The sequence below is a fragment of the Orycteropus afer genome, unplaced genomic scaffold, assembly GCF_000298275.1.
Source record: "Orycteropus afer afer isolate SDZICR_OR568_19922 unplaced genomic scaffold, OryAfe1.0 scaffold00322, whole genome shotgun sequence".
NCBI lineage: Eukaryota > Metazoa > Chordata > Mammalia > Tubulidentata > Orycteropodidae > Orycteropus > Orycteropus afer.
In genome coordinates this window covers 1,724,037-1,740,876 of record NW_006921909.1, presented here as the reverse complement: position 1 = coordinate 1,740,876, position 16,840 = coordinate 1,724,037, and the positions used below count along the sequence as shown (strand labels likewise).

Below are 16,840 nucleotides of genomic sequence, written 5' to 3'. Positions count from 1 at the left end.
CGTAGTTTCTCAAAATCTCTGTTGATAGGACTTAGCATGTGGTCTGTTAGTAGAATGCCATCTCATCTAGTCTCCATAGATAAGTGTTTAAAAGTCTTAGGGAATGACTGATTGCACTGTATATATTAGGCTGTGGAGGCAGGCACTTCAGTTCATAAGAGAACATTTTCATTGTTCTGAGTAATTATTACCTATGTGTTAGCATCACCTGAGGAGCATGTATTTAAAAAAAAAAAAAAGATTCCATTTGGATTGTGTAAGGATTGATCCTAGATGTTGCATAGGTTATAAAAGCTCACTAGTGAATCTAACGTGCACCGTAGTTGACAATCACTCCTGTAAAGGAGCAGCATTAGGACCGTCCATGAATGATTCACTGAGAACAGAAGCTGTTATCTTCTAACCAAGAAATCTCTGGAACTATTTAATATTCATATTTTCTTTGCTTATTTCAGACCATAATTTCTTCAAGGTTAAGGGCAGTAATGGCTTTGTTTAATATAAATCATATGATATCCATCAAAGGACCATGTATAATTTGTTACTTCATGGATTAGTTTGAGGATATTAAAAAGAAAAAAAAAGGACTTCAGTATCTGTCATTTTTTTTTTTCCTATTAATTTTACCATTTTTTCTGATGCAGAAATACATGAGCAGTGGATATTTATTAAGATAAGAACAATTAATTTTGAGACTAACAGGAGTTTTTAAGTATGAAAAAAACCTACACTGAAAGGTAGATCCGAATCTTACCTCATGGAAATTATAATAAAGTTATCTAGTCCTATTAAATATTTTTTTTTACATTAAAGGCCCATTTAAACCTCAAACAATTCACATGCCCAGTAACAGAGAATTGTTTAGCTCAGATATGACACTCGGATACAATGGAATACTATACTGCCATTAGAAATTATGTAGAAAACTACTTAATGATATGGAAAGCTGATCTTAGTTAGTATGCATGTCAAAAGGCCCAAGTTAAAAAAAAAAAAAAAATCCATGTACGGTGAAATGTGTTACTTTTTTAATTTTACTAAATTATACATATAGGAAAGTACATGAATCTTAAACATACAGCTCAGTGAGTTATCACAAATGCCTTCCTCCTTCCCAGAAGTAGCCGACAGATTTCTAACAATGTAGATTGGTTTGGCCTATTTGTAACCTTATATAAATGGAATCATACAGCATTCCTTTGTGTCTGACTTCTTTTGCTCAACATTGCAAAAGGCCAAACCAGACTCACTGCTGTCAAGTCGATTTCAACTCATGGCTACCCCTCCTTGAGTTTCTGAGGCAGTATCTCTACAGAAGTGGATTGCCCAGTCTTCCTTCCAAGGAGTGGCTGGTGGGTTTGAACCGCCAATGCTCAACATTAGGAGATTAAATCATGCTTTCATCTATAATTCAGTCATTTTCATTGTTGTAGGGTATTTCATTGCATGACAGTCCCACAAGGTATTTATCCATTTTAGTGTTTCCAGATTCTGGCTGTTATAAATAAAATACTTTATGCATATTCTTATAGATTTCTTAAATATCATTGCTTTATTGTATGTCTTGAGATCTGGTAGAATAAGTTCTCCCACTGTCATATTTTCATTATACTTAGCTCTCATTTTCATTGAGATTTCTCTTGACCTGAATGTAATTTAGAAATGAATTGCTTGATTTCCATACCAGTGTGGATTTTCTAGTTATCTTTATTGTTGGAAACTTCTAGCTTCATCTACTGTTGTCAGAACATGCTGTGTGTGATTTCAGTCCCCTGAAATTTCCTGGACTTGCTTCATGGCTCACCCCTTGGTCAATGTGGACAAGTACTGTGTGCTGTGAAGAATGTGAACTCTGCTTGTTATGTTCTGCTTCCTTAGTTTTTCTGTCTACCTTTTTTGTTTGGTGCTGAGGCAAGATAGTTTTCCTACTTTGTGTATTTTTTTTTCTTTCTCCTTTTACTTCTATGAGTTTTAGTTTCTATATCTAAGGCTGTGTCTTTGAATGCATACAGACTTAGAATTGTTATCTGTCTGATGAATTATATCATGAACTGACCTTTATCTCTGGGAATGTGTTTTGCTTTAAATTGTACTTTGGTACTAGCTGGTATTGATATAGAATATATCTTTTCCTTTCAGTCGTCTCATATTTAAGGTGTATTTCTTGCCAGTATCATATGATTAGTTTTATTTATTTTTTATCCATCATGATACTTTTTTAATTGAAGTAATTAATGATACATTTGGGTCTAAGTTTTCTGTCTTACTGCCTTCTGTTTGTCCTGCTTTTGCATGTTCTCTTTTGCTTTTTTGCCCTCTTTTGGTTTGAGTGCCTTTTGCTATTTCATCTCTTTCCCTCTACTAGTTTGATAGTTGTATATTCTTTGACTGTTCTTTCTGTGGTTATCCTAAAGGCATTGGTGGTTCAGTGGTAGAATTCCCTCCTTTCTTGCAGGAGACCTGGGTTTGATTGCCAACCAGTGTAATTTGGCACAGTTACCACCTGTCTGGTGGTGGATTGCGTGTTGCTGTGATGCTGAACAGGTTTCAACAGAACTTCCAGACTAAGATGAATTTGGGAGAAGGCCTGGCAGCTACTTCAGATTATTCAGCCAAGGGAAACCCTGTGGTTCATAATGGTCCAGTCTGCAGTGATCAGGGGAATAGCATAGGACCAGACAGTGTTTCATTCTGTTGTACATGGGGTTGCCATGGTTAGAGGCTAACTTGACAGCAGCTAACATCAGCAACCAGAAGTGATTACCCTACAGAGCATGACACACATCCTTGACTTATCAAAATCTAATATGAACGAGCACTTTACCGTTTCCTGGTCAGCACAGGGACCTTAGAGTACACTGTGCATGTGGTAGCGTAGTGCCTAAGGCATTTGACTGCTAACCAGAAGGCTGGCGGTTCAAACCCACCAGCCACTCCTTGGAAGGAAGATGGGGCAATCTACTTCCATAGTGATACTGCCTCAGAAACCCAAGGAGGGGTTGCTGTGAGTCAGATCTGACTTGACGGCAGTGTGTTTGGTTTTTGGTCTGGTGCATGTTTTCATTTTGTGTATTTTTGAACCCACAAAACATCATTGTTTTATGCCATCTACTCACTAATTTTCCTTTCCATTGCTCTTACTACATTTTCAAGCTTTCAGGGACAATTTCCTTCTCCCCAGAGAATACCTTTTAGTATTTCTTTTACAGCAGGTTCATTGGTGATAGAGTCAGTTTTTGGTTATCTGAAAATGTCTTTATTTCACTTTCATTTACAACGGGTAATTTAGACTTAGAAGAAGACATTTTTAGTTTAAAAAACTGTGTTAATTAAAGCAGAACAAGAGCTTCAGTAGTTCCGACTAAATCTTCACCTTGTGGAGCCATTAATAGAAACCTTTCTACAATCTTTTGTTTCTATTAGGTCTAATTTTAATTGGATACCACACTCTTGCCTAATTTTTGTTAACTTTCAGGTTGGTCTGGGACAATTGCATCTGCATGGGGGACGTGGAGTAGAACAAAACCATCAGGTAAATTCCCAGCTCCTAGGGCTCTGCCCTTCATGTTGCAGCAAGAAATGATACTCCAGATGTATTTCTTACTGAATCAGTGTCAGTATTAACCTTGTGTTATTTACATTCTTATTGAATGAGAGGTAGCAGTTGTTAGAGGAGACTGTTCTGAAGAAAAGTGAGTGACATTTGAGACTGGCACTAAGATCATTCCAGGCCAAAAAGAACAGTATCTGCCTCACCTCTGAAACAGGTAGAAACATGAAGAAGACAGAAAGATGAATCAGTGCTGAGATAAGTAATGTCTGAGCATGTCAATATATTTCCTGGAACACTTCAAAGGCTACAAAGACCAGCATGTTCAGATTTAACAGCAGTAACTTTGATTGCTATGTGGGGAGTGAATTAGAAGCCCTCAAGAATAAATGCAGCAAGATGAGGGGGGAAGTATTCCAGAAGTTCAGTTGAGAGATATACAGCTTGAACTAGAATTGTATTCATGGAGGATAATGTATGAGTTCATGATGTAAAAGCAATAGGACTTGGTGATGGATTAAACATGAGACTGAGAGAGGATGGAGTGTCTTAATCAACCAGTAGATGGTGTTGCCATTTACTTGAATTGAGATATTAGAGTAAAAGCAAGCTCAGATCAGAGAGAAATTTCAGTTGTGGGTATTTGGAGGCAGTTGAATATTCTGGTTTGGAACTGACACTATAAATTTAGGAATTGTCACCATCTAGATGGTGTACATCAGAGTTTTATCCTTTGACTGTACTTATTCAGTCTATATGCTGAGCAAATAATCTGAGAAGCTGGACTATATGAAGCATCATGATTGGAGGAAGCCTTAGTGCCTAAGGCCTTTGACTGCTAACCAGAAGGCTGGCAGTTCAAACCCACCAGCCACTCACTCCTCAGAAGGAAGGTTGGGCACTCTACTTCCGTAGTGATACTGCCTTGGAAACCCAAGGAGGGGTCACTATGAGTTGGATCCAACTCAGTGGCAGTGAGTTTGTTTTTTTTTTTTTTTTAATTATTAACAGCCTGTGCATGCAGGTGACACAACTTTCCTTGCTGAAAGTAAAGAGGACTTGAAGCAGTTACTGATGAAGATCAAAGACTATAGCCTTCAGTGTGGATTTTACCTCAACATAAAGAAAACAAAAATCCTCCCAACTGAACCAATAAACAACATTATGACCAATGGAGAAAAGATTGAAATTGTCAAGCACTTCATTTTACTTGGTTCTACAATCAGTACTCATGGAAGCAGCAGTCAGGAAATTAAAGGAGGCATTGCATTGGGCAAATCTGCAGCAAAAGACCTCTTTAAAGTGTTAAAAGAGCAAAGTTGTCACTTTGAAGACTAAAGTGTGCCTGATGTAAGCCATTGTCTTTTCAGCTGCCTTATATGCATGTGACAGCTGGACAGTGAATGGGGAAGACTGCAAAAGAATTGATGCGTTTGAATTATGGTGTTGATGAAGAATATTGAACATACCATGGACTTCCAGAAGAATGAACAAATCTGTCTTGGAAGAAGTACAGCCAGAATGCTCCTCAGAAGCAAGAATGGCCAGATTTCATCTTTTGTACTTAGGTTGTGTTGTCAGTAGGGACTAGTCCCTAGAGAAGGATACTATGATTGATAACGTGGAAGGTCAGTGAAAGGGAGGAGGACCCTCAGCAAAATGGATTGACGTGGCTGCAACAATGGGTTCAAGCATGGCCATGAGTGTGAGGAAGCCACTGGACCAGGCAGTATTTCATTGTGTTGTACATAGGGTCGCTATGATTTGAAACCAACTCAACAGCACCTAACAATGACAGCAGATGCTCAGTGATGCCATGGAAGGGAGTAAGTTTTCTAAGAGAGCATAAAGTGAGAACAGAGTCCAAATTTCAGCACTGAGGAACTGTACTATTTCAAGTAGAATAAGAATCCTAAGAATAAGACTTAAGTGCTACAGGTAGAGATAGGTAGGATAGCAGGAGAGAGTGCCATCTTGTAAGCCACGCTGAGAGTCTTTGAGGAAAGAGTGTCAGCTGTGTCAGATGCTACAGAGACAGATGAAGTAAGGTAAGAGAAAATACTTACTGGTTTGGGCAATATGGAGGTCACTGGTGACCTTGGAACTGTTTTGTTGACGTTTGTTGTGGATTCCAATTGGGATTTGATTGTGGAATGAATGGGAGTAAGGAATTGGAAACAGAGCATGTAGGCAATTCATTCCAGGAGCTTCACTATGAAGGAAAGTAGCTAACAAATGGCAGTCATTGTTGAAGGGAAATTGAGGTCCAAAGGAGAGATGAGTCTCAAGTGTTTTGGTATTGGTTTTATTTTCAATAACAAGATTACTAGCCTTTGTTTCAGAAGGAAGATGTCAGAAAAGGAGAGAGGCTAAATCTGCAAGGGAAGGAAAAAAATCAGTGGAACAAAGTCCTTAACAAAGATGGACAATGCAGTTGAGACTTGTGTTAATAAATTTATACTGACGTCAGTGTGTTTAGTTGTGATTTTAAGTAGACTGATGATCTTTCCCTAAATAGTGTGAAAAAGGAAAATGTCTTTATTTAGATAACTATGAAAATATGTTCTGTGCCTTTTAAAGACTACTTAGTTTCTCCTTCTCTGCCGGGTTACTAGTGGAGAGGTAGAGAAAAGAAGTCAAGCTGCTCTTAGATGGCTTTTAAGCAGCCCGATGCTCACTTTGCCTATAAATATCTGAAGTTTTCTTGCCTCTTAAGTTCAGGAAACACAAAACATTTCTTTGCATCTGTTACTGTGTAATGACTTAATGATAAGTGGTACCTTGGTGTGCTATCTGATGAAACTTTGGAGTTATGCTGATTTCTGTGTTGAAATTATTTCCATAAATTTTTTTCTTACAGAGAGCATTTGACTACTTCAATTTAGCAGCAAATGCTGGCAATTCACATGCTATGGCCTTCTTGGGAAAGGTACTGTAAGCCTGTGGATATATTATGCAGTAGGGAGAGGTCTTGGCATAGTAAACACATACTGTATTCAGGATCTACAACTTAAAAAAATTAATTGGAAATAAAATTTCCAATCCAAGGATGTTATATCTTATGGTAAATGCTGTTCTCAGGCATTTTCTTAAGTGAGTTAAGCGTACATAACTTGCCCACCAAAATGTTGATTCTCCATTGCATATCTTTCACTGTGTGTGCTCCTAGTTCTTTGAATATTTCATTGAATAATGAAGTATTTATTCTTACATTCTGCAATTTTGTTGTTGTTGTTGTTGTTTAATCTGTTAAAGCTGCCTGTTTCCTTCTATGGTGGATAGAGGTAGTTAGTGTTTGTTTGGGATGCCTAGGTGGCATAAATGATCAAGAGCTTGAAGACTAACCCAAAGGTTGTTGGTTCCAACCCATCTAGAGGCTGCTCAGAAGAAAGACCTGGCTCTCAGCTTCTGAAAGGTCACAGCCTTGAAAACCATATGGAGCACAGCTCTCCTCAGCCACACATAGGGTTGCCATGAGTCAGAATCGACTCAATGGCAACCAGTAGTGTTTGCTGGACTATACCTGCAGGCCTTTGAATTGCCTTAAATTCAATATGATAGCCATCACTCACTTCTCAGTCCAGTTCTCTTCTCGAGCAAGAAAGTATTTAAGTCTTTAGACTTAATGAGTTAGTTGCATGTATCATGGCACAATTTCAGAACTTTTTCCTTCATTGTGCAAATCATTGAGTATTTTCATCTACAGCCATATTCTAAGGTAAAAAAGTTTAGATGGAATGTATTGTAAAGGTTTTTACAAATTAGGGAAGTCTGATCATTACTTGTTAATTGGGGCCTGACAACCACTGTACATAGAAATTGGTATATCCCCATCTGTTTTTGTTAAGTATTAACAACTTTTCATCGCAGCCCTTCTGGTTCTTGCTTTGAATTACTAGTCATCTCTAGGTCGAAAAATTATTTCCCTTATCTATAATTTCTTTAATGTGTACATGGATAAAAACAAAAGTGGTTGATCTGTTTTCCTTTCCCTTAGCCCTTTATTGTGTTACATACTTGGTAATCTAAATGTTCAGTGTTTGAAATTTTTAAACTTTCAGTTATTTTCCTGAATCTAAGACCCAACCTTTTATCTTTTCCTGGAAATAAATATCCAGAAGAGATGTGATGGGAGAAAATTAAAGTGGGGAGAGGGTTGTAGCTCTTAATGAAATTGGGGTCTGTTTTCCAGATGTATTCAGAGGGAAGTGATATTGTACCTCAGAGTAATGAGACGGCCCTTCACTACTTTAAGAAAGCTGCTGACATGGTAAGACATCATGATACAGTGTATTGCAATATACACCAAATACTATTACTTTAAGGAGACTTGCTGGGACCACAGTTAAGTGCTCAGCTGCTATGAAAGGTTGGCAGTTTGAACCCACCTGGTGGCTCTGACTCTGCTGGAGAAAACCCTGGCAGTCTGCTCCCATAAAGCTCACAGCCTATGGGTCCCTGTGGGACTGTTGCAGTCTGTCACATGGAATCAAGATGAATTAAAAGTTGATTTGACAGCACCTAACAACAACTATTACTTTAATAAATAAGTTCATTATATCCAAGTGTTAATCTATAACCAACTCTTGCCATGAATTGTGTTGAAAGTGCTTATGTAAATATGATTTATGTAAACTTGCCAACAGTTCAGCTGGTATTACCTAGCTGTTGACCTTACCTCATGATACCTTCCTTTTTATCGGAGTGGACGTCACCACTCAAATATATACACACACATCACCTACTTTTAGTTTAAAAAGAAGGTAAAATGTTGTAAATTGAATTTTGTGTTATCGATTCATGAGATGTACGTATAATGCCCATGAGGTAAACCAAGAAAGCTTAATTTTCATTTGACTTTACTCTTCTCAGGCAAATTTTGAAAAGCTTCCCAAATGTTTAAAAAGTTAGCATCATTTTTAGTCTGATGAAGAGAAGACAGTTTTGTTTTAAATTGTAAAATGCTAACATGTTTTAGGAGCCCTGGTTGCACAGTGATTAAAGTGGTCAGCTGAGAATCAAAAGGTCAGTGGTTCGAACTTACCAACTACCCCACAAGAGAAAGATGTGACATTGTTCTTCCGTAAAGATTTACAGTCTTGGAAGCCATACGGGGAGGTTTTACTCTTGTCTGCAGGATCACTGTGAATCACAGTCAATGCAACTGCAGTGACTTTGGGTTTTGGTTTAATGCATGTTTTGAATATGTTTGTAAATTTTTTCTTTTATTCATTTATTCTTGTTTTTTTTTTCTTTAAATGACTCCTTTTTCTCTTTTGTCTCATTAACCTGGTTTGCAGGGCAACCCAGTTGGACAGAGTGGGCTTGGAATGGCGTATCTCTATGGAAGAGGAGTTCAAGTTGTAAGTGTTTGAGCTGGCATCCTCACTTTGAAAGCATTCCGTTCATAGGCAGGGAGGTGTTCCTTAGGTAGCATCCAGTCAGCCTAGGGAAGGCTATTTCATTGTAACCAAAACTGAATCTTTCCCTTTTGACTCTGAGTTTGATTCACTACCACAGTTTCCTCCAGCTGCCTTTTTAGGAGGGCTTCATTTCTGACACCTTCTCCTGAGGGTGTGAAGCTGTTTCTCTAGCTTTTCTCCATCCATCTATGTGTTTTACCCTGTCTCCCCTGCCCATCTCTCCAGGACTTCAGCATCTCCCTTGCTACTTCTTTACTCAAACCTCTCAAAGTGCCTGGGTCTCTCCCATGAAGGAGAGGGACAGCTTTCCATCACCCTTACCCCTTCTAGCTACCAGTTCTCCTCTCCCACCTTCTAGCTACAAGCTCTCTTCTCTGCAACCTTTCACTAGAAGGCCAACCTGCTCCAAAGAACAAACTATATTAGCAGCTACCGGTCACTCTTCAACCCTTAGCCAACCAAGGTTCAATGAGAGAGAAAATAACAAATGCTGGTGGGGATGTGGGGAGATTGGGACTCTCATACACGGCTTGTGTGACTGTGAAGTGACACAACCACTGTAGAGAGCAATATGGCAATTCCTTAGAAAGCTGGAATTGGAGATACCATTTGACCCAGCAACCCCATTACTAGGTAATATCCTAGAGAGGTGAGAGCCAGGATAGGAACAGATACATGCATGCTCATGCTCATCACAGCACTATTTACAATAGCAGAAAGATGGAAATAACCTACATGCCCATCAGCGGAAGAGTGGGTGACCAAACTATGGTACATACACATACTGGAATGCTATGCAGCACTAAAGAATAATGTAGGGTCTGCAGAACACCGCATAATATGGATGAACTTGGAGGACATTATGCTGAGTGAAATAAGTCAGTCACAGAAGGACAATTATAGTATTAGTTCGTTCTTGTGGAGGGTCAAGGAAAGGATTATATATGGAAGGAAACTTTCTTTGTTGGTTGCCAGGTGAGGGAAGGGAAGGGAAGAAAAGCTGTAAAAAAAAAAAAAAAAAAGCATTGACCCATATCACTTTAGTTTTGTGTATTTCACTATATACATAATTATATTTCAATAAAATGCATTTAAAAAAAAAGAACTAACTAATCTTAAAGTTAAGATTCTAACCTACAGGTATTACCTAGCACAAAAAACCTAATGTTACCTCATTTTGAGTCCATCTGGTTATTTTAAGATACTAATTAACTTTTCTCATGGACATACATAATATTTGAGATCTAATAATCAGATAGTATTTGATAAGCCACACAGGAAAGGAGCTAGTGCCTAAGGCACTTGACTGCTAACCAGAAGGCTGGCGGTTCAAACCCACCGGCCACTCCTCAGAAGGAAGATGGGGCAATCTACTTCCGTAGTGATACTGCCTCGGAAACCCGAGGAGGGGTCGCTATGAGTCAGGTCCAACTCAACGGCACATAACAACAACAACATTAGAAAAATTGAGGTTTAAAAGAGATTAGTTGGTTAGTAGAAAAGAAGTGACTGTTTCTTATTTCCTGATCTGTTTCCTACAGTGTTGTTTGTGCTTTGTGAGAGCTCACATACAAATTGTTTCACAAAAACTCTATTTGCTTTTCTTACAGTTTTAAATACAAATCCCTCTATGACTTAAAGTATATTACCATCTCTGTGTTATAAAAAGTAAGAAGGCAGTCTTTTTTTTTTTTTGGTAAAATATGGGTCACAATATGCCAATTCAACATTTTTCACCTACACAATTCAATAAAACGAGTTACATCAGTCATCAGTCACATAATTACATCACCAGCACGCATTGCCATATTTTCCATCCCCATAAACAGAAGCTCTGTGTTGGCTAAACACAAATTCCCCTTTTTCCCCTTCCCTTACACCCCATTAACCACTTTAAACTCTGACCGCTATGCATTTATCCATTCTAAGCATTTCATGTTAGTAAAATCGTACAATATTTTCCTCATGATTGACATTTCACTCAGCACAAGGTTTTCAGTGTGTGGCTTACCTCTGGACTTCTTTAGTCTTTTTAATGTCTCTTTAAGAGGATTTTGTTAATACCTTTTAATGATTGAAATCTCCAAACACATGAGTACATCATCCTTTCAAGCTCTCTGGTCATGTGGCCTCTTTTTCTACAGAATTATGATCTGGCACTGAAGTATTTCCAGAAGGCTGCTGAACAAGGCTGGGTAGATGGGCAGCTACAGCTTGGCTCTATGTACTACAGTAAGTAGCATTGGGATTAATGGACACAGCAAGATTGGAATTAACCTGTTTTTCACTAGATGGCACTGTGATGTAGAAATGGGTGCCATCAGTGTTGACAGAGTACTGTTCTCCCAGTTCAGTGATTGTGCATCTTGTTTTCATTGTAAGTAATAGTTACAAGTCACTATTTCCTGAGGCAGAATGCTGACTTGTATTTAGAGTTTTATTCTTCATGTGTGATGCTTCAGCTAAATCCTATTTAAGACAATTATTGACTTTTCATGTGGATTTTCTTACAGATGGAATTGGAGTCAAGAGAGATTATAAACAGGCCTTGAAATACTTTAATTTAGCCTCTCAGGGAGGCCATATCCTGGCTTTCTATAACCTAGCCCAGATGCACGCCAGCGGCACAGGCGTGATGCGGTCATGTCACACTGCAGTGGAGGTAAGGGCTTTTCTGCCAATGTGATTTGCTCAGGAAGACACCTTCCCTTTGATACTCGTTGGCTGTGCGTGATACTCTCTAGAGCAGAAACAGATTCCGCTGCCTGGGTCCATGTGTCCCTGGGGAAGACTCTGACGGCCCGGGTATGAAGGTGTCTTCCTCTTTAACTCTCATACCTAGCAACTGGAGTGACACTGATAAAGGCTTAGAACACTTTTAAACCTCTCTGCGCTGTAGTTTTCTCACTTTTCAAATGAGTTCTTAATAGGACTTAATAGGGCTATTGAAAGGATTAAATGAGTTAATACAAAAATCACTCGAACACTGTCAGGCATAGAGGAAATCATGTGTAATTGTTTACAGATATTTGTATGAACTTGCCTAAAAGCTAAATGGAAAGTATCAATAAATATATCAAACTTTTGTGGAAATTTATTAAAGCTGCCAGAGATTCAAGAAGCAAGCTTAAGAATCACTTGGAGCTAAAGTGCAAAAATTAATCTCTGGCATCTTTCTACTTCTTACCTTTCACTTATTTATTTTCTTTCCCCTTCTCATAGTTGTTCAAGAATGTTTGTGAACGAGGTCGTTGGTCTGAGAGGCTGATGGCTGCCTATAACAGCTATAAAGATGGCGACTACAATGCCGCAGTGATCCAGTACCTCCTGTTGGCCGAGCAGGGCTACGAAGTGGCACAGAGCAACGCAGCCTTCATTCTTGATCAAAGTGAGGTTCATTTTAGTTCTGCCTTAGATTGAGAGGTTAACCTGTTTGAAGGAAAAGCCACAAAGAAACATTTTTTATTGTTGCAAATAAACTTAACAGCACCACACACAATTCAGTTACTTTTTCCTCAGATCTCTAAGCCATTAAGCTTAGTGTTAAGATTAGAGTTGACAGTAGAAATAGATTTGACATTCATCGTAAAATTAACTGCTTTCAGTAAATATAATTTGCAAAATACAGTGGGTAAGAAAACATTGTTTTTTCAGTGATATATGTTGTTGTTGTTATGGTTTCCGAGGCAGTATCACTACAGAAGTAGATTGCCCAACATTCCTTCCGAGGAGTGGCTGGTGGATTTGAACCGCCAGCCTTCTGGTTAGCAGTCAAGTGCCTTAGGCAGTATGCTACCAGAGCTCCGGTGATATATAGCTGCCTAGAAATGGCTCAGTAGTCAGTATCATTGGTTCTGTAGAATAAAGCATGTTTCAGGAAATAGTGCTGTCCTGAATCCATCGATTCCTTTGAGCTCAGTGTCTTCTTATTGTGTACTTGTTAAATGTCAGTACTTGTTTACTTGTTATTTCCAATTCTTGTTTCAATTATGGCCCGTATAGCCACCCTAGTTTGCACAGGAAGCCTAAAAATCTAGTGTGTTTCCTTAAATGCCCGATTTGTGTTTTCTTTCTTTATAGGAGAGGCAACTATTGTAGGTGAGAATGAAACTTACCCCAGAGCTTTGCTGCATTGGAACAGGGCCGCCTCTCAAGGTGAGTTGTTAATTCCAGATTAACAGCTGGGACCTCTCTGTATTGCTTTTTGTCTCCCATAAAGACTAAATCATGTCATTCATTACCTTGAAATTAATACTGTTGCCTAACTAATTTGCATTATAACTGATACTACCCTTGAAATGGAAATTTTGGTCTTACAGTTTCTAAGTTGAATTGCAGAGACCTTCTTCTGGACATTTACATTACACTATGGTTCATTCTTTGGTTTTCTTTTGAAGCTTATACAGTGTAAAAATGAGTATTGAGTAGACTATTTAATATAATATTGGCCTAAAACCCAAAAGAACTCTAACCTTTCCCCAGTCCTTTTCTTTTGAATATATTTTTCTCACACATACTCCTCTCAGCATTAACATCGGCTGGTCTCTTCTCCAAGCTGAACTGTTTTAAAATGTGAAAGACATGATGGAACCAAAGAATGATCATTTAAAGAGCATTCTTAGTGAAATAAGGAGCCCTGATTGGGCAGTCTACTTCTGTAGATACACCGCCTCGGAAAGCCAAGAAAGGGTAGCTATGAGTCAAATCGACTCAACGGCAGTGAGTTTGGCTTTTGGTTTTTTTGTTTGTTTGTTTGGGTTTTTGGTGGCACAGTGGTTAAGCGCTCCACCTCACTCAAAGGCAAGGGTTGGTGACACAGTTGTTAATGTACTCTAGTGCTAGCCAAAAGGTCAGCGGTTGGAACCCACCAGCCACTCCATGGAATGAAGCTGTGGCATTTTGCTTCCGTAAAGATGACAGCCTTGGAAGCCTTCTGGGGCAGTCCTGCTGTGTCCTACAGGGTCACTATGACTCAGAATCAACTTAACAGCAATGGGTTTTTGGTTTTTTTAGTGAAATGGGGAGATCACCCAGCTACTTTTACCTCTCCCTGATTGCTACAAAGCCCTCTGTAAAAGAGCTACACTTTTAGTTTAAATTTTCACTGATTTGATAGTGTATCTGAGGGGTTTGTTATAGTTATATACTAAAAACTTAAGTTCTTTGTTTTATGTAAGCATATTGGTAGGTGGAGAGATAACAATGTAATCTTATTTAACTTTTGTTTCAGGCTATACTGTGGCTAGAATTAAGCTTGGCGACTACCATTTCTATGGATTCGGCACTGATGTTGACTATGAGACTGCATTTATTCACTATCGTCTGGCATCTGAGCAACAGCACAGTGCACAAGCTATGTTTAATCTGGGATATATGCATGAGAAAGGACTGGGCATTAAACAGGTGAGTGTGACTTCAAAACAAATACTGTTTAACTGTGATTTGGGATAAGTGTCTGCAAAAGACCTCTTTAAAGTATTAAAGAGCAAAGATGTACTTTGAAGATTAAGGTGCGCCTCACCCAAGCCGTGGTATTTTCAGTCACCTCCTGTGCATGTGAGAGCTGGACAATGAATAAGGAAGACTGAAGAAGAGTTGATTCTCTTGAGTTGTGGCATTGGCAAAGAATACTGAAAGTACCATGGACTGCCCAAAGAACTAACAAATCTGTCCTGGAAGAAGTGCAGCTGGAATGTTCCTGAAAAGGAGGAATGGCCAGTCTTCGTCTCACCTACTTTGGTCATGTTGTCAGAAGGGACCATCCCCTGGAGAAGGATATCGTGCTTGGTAAACTGGAGGGTCAGCAAACAAGGGGAAGACCTTCAACGAGATGCACTGACGCAGTGGCTGCCAGAACAGGCTCAAGTACAGCAAGGATTATTAGGAGCGCACAGGGCTGGGCAGTCTTTCGTTCTTTTATACACGGGGTCTCTGTGAGTCAGCATCAAGTCGATGGCACCTAACAAAAACAATAACAGTCTGCATTTTTATTGAAAATAGACTGTCTTTGGAACTTGCTCACATTTTAGGCCAGTGAGTCATGAGATGGTTTTACAGTATTAAGGAAGACTACCATTCTGTCTCTCATCTTCCAGCACACACATATTTCAATACCCATACCACCATATTTAGATAAGCCAACAGCAGACTCAGGGAGTGCAGTACTACTTCTTTGCCGGTTTGAGAAACTACCTACCCATCTCCAGCCAAATTCTATTGTTTCTAAATTATTTTGAGAATGAACAAAGGTGTTCGCTACTAATAAACTTATTTCTGATTTTTAACCTTCATAATGAAGCTAATATTCTTTAAATTTCTGATCTAAAATTTGACCTGCGTACTTTCAAAAGAATTTTGAGAAACAATGTACTCCTGTGCATGTTTTTAAGTTGCTATTTAAATTTTTTCATCATAAATTTCAAAGGATCTAATTCCAGTGTATTTTAAATATTAAGATATCTTTAAATAAATGACTAAATTACCCTTAAATATGTCCCATGGAATCTAAGTATACCAAAATAATTTGATACCCATCATTTTTAATTTGTAAAAAATACATGAGCAAGTTTTTAATTTCAAATGGTATCTTTTCCTTTTCTCCCTGAACTTATATTTCTAGTCTACCATTCCCACAGAATTGTATACTAACATAATGTTTTTAATGCTTAATGATTACTCTGTTATGTTTCTCTAAAACCAAAAAGTTTATACCTTCAAATTTTGAATCTTATATTCTGTGATTATAAGACTTTAAGTGTTAATTGAGCATAGTTGATCAATTATTAATATGGTTGATCAAATCAACATAATGGTATAAATTTTGATAAAATTTTACTTTTTATATTAATTATTGAAAATACATCTTTTCATGACATGTGGAGCATTTAAAAAAAAAAAAAAAGCAGTTGATGGCTTATGAGTAGATTTAGCCTTAATTCTGTTTTTCTCATTTTTATAGATGTATGACTGGGACCTTGTTCACAAGCTCACTCACTTCTTAAATTTCTTTACAGTTCAAAGCCAAAAATCAGAGCGATCTGTCATTAAAAATTATTTGTAATCTATAAGTGGACAACTTGCCTAGAACCCTCTTGCAATATTTTTTGTTTGTTTTTATTTATTGTGATTTGGGTGTCCTGCTTCAGTTTTATTGAATGCAAAGTATTGGAAACACAGACATGCAGAAGAATCTGTTCCTTTATCCTAATGACTGAGGTTCCCAGTTTCTGGGAAAGATACTGACAGGTTTTACCAAGGCTTAACAAATGACTCAACCTCTTTCTCACTTAGAGGCACCTATGTGCCCAAGGGATAAGGGAAACGTGTTAATTTCATTATGCTTTGCTAATGCACTGTTTCCACCACTCATCTCTCAGTTTGTCCTACTGTGGTGGCTTGTGTGTTGCTTTGAGACTGGAGGCTATGCCACCAGTATTTCAAATACCAGCAGGGTCACCCAAGGTGGACAGTTTTCAGCAGAGCTTCTAGACTAAGACAGACTCTGAAGAAGGAAGGGGGTATCCACTTCTCAAAGAATTGGCCAGTGAAAACCTTATGAATAGCAGTGAAACACTACCTGATAATATTACTGGAAAACTTTATGAATAGCCCTGAAACAGTGTCTGATACATTGGTAGAAGAGGAGACCGTCAGATTGGAAGGTACTCAAAATACAACTGCAGAACTCCCTCCTCAGAGTAGATCTAGACTTAATGATGTGAATGGAGTAAAGCTTTTGGGACCTCTATTTGCTGATGTGACACAACTCAAAATGGGAAGAAACAGCTGCAAACATCCATTAATAATCAGAACGTGAAATATGTGAAGTATGAATCTAGGAAAATTGGAAGTTGTCAAAAATGTAACA

General features: G+C 38.3%; 1 protein-coding gene across 1 annotated transcript in view; it reads left to right on the top strand.

Annotated features, from left to right (window-relative positions):
- The window catches only part of SEL1L (SEL1L adaptor subunit of ERAD E3 ubiquitin ligase), a 69,077-nt gene that overhangs the window by 44,508 nt on the left and 7,729 nt on the right, over window positions 1-16,840 (top strand). The window contains exons 11-19 of the mRNA XM_007951970.2: window positions 3,476-3,532; window positions 6,411-6,479; window positions 7,743-7,820; window positions 8,851-8,913; window positions 11,118-11,205; window positions 11,487-11,635; window positions 12,196-12,361; window positions 13,054-13,128; window positions 14,204-14,376. Coding sequence (XP_007950161.1) covers window positions 3,476-3,532; window positions 6,411-6,479; window positions 7,743-7,820; window positions 8,851-8,913; window positions 11,118-11,205; window positions 11,487-11,635; window positions 12,196-12,361; window positions 13,054-13,128; window positions 14,204-14,376 — 918 coding nt within the window. The remainder of the gene's footprint in view (window positions 1-3,475; window positions 3,533-6,410; window positions 6,480-7,742; window positions 7,821-8,850; window positions 8,914-11,117; window positions 11,206-11,486; window positions 11,636-12,195; window positions 12,362-13,053; window positions 13,129-14,203; window positions 14,377-16,840) is intronic.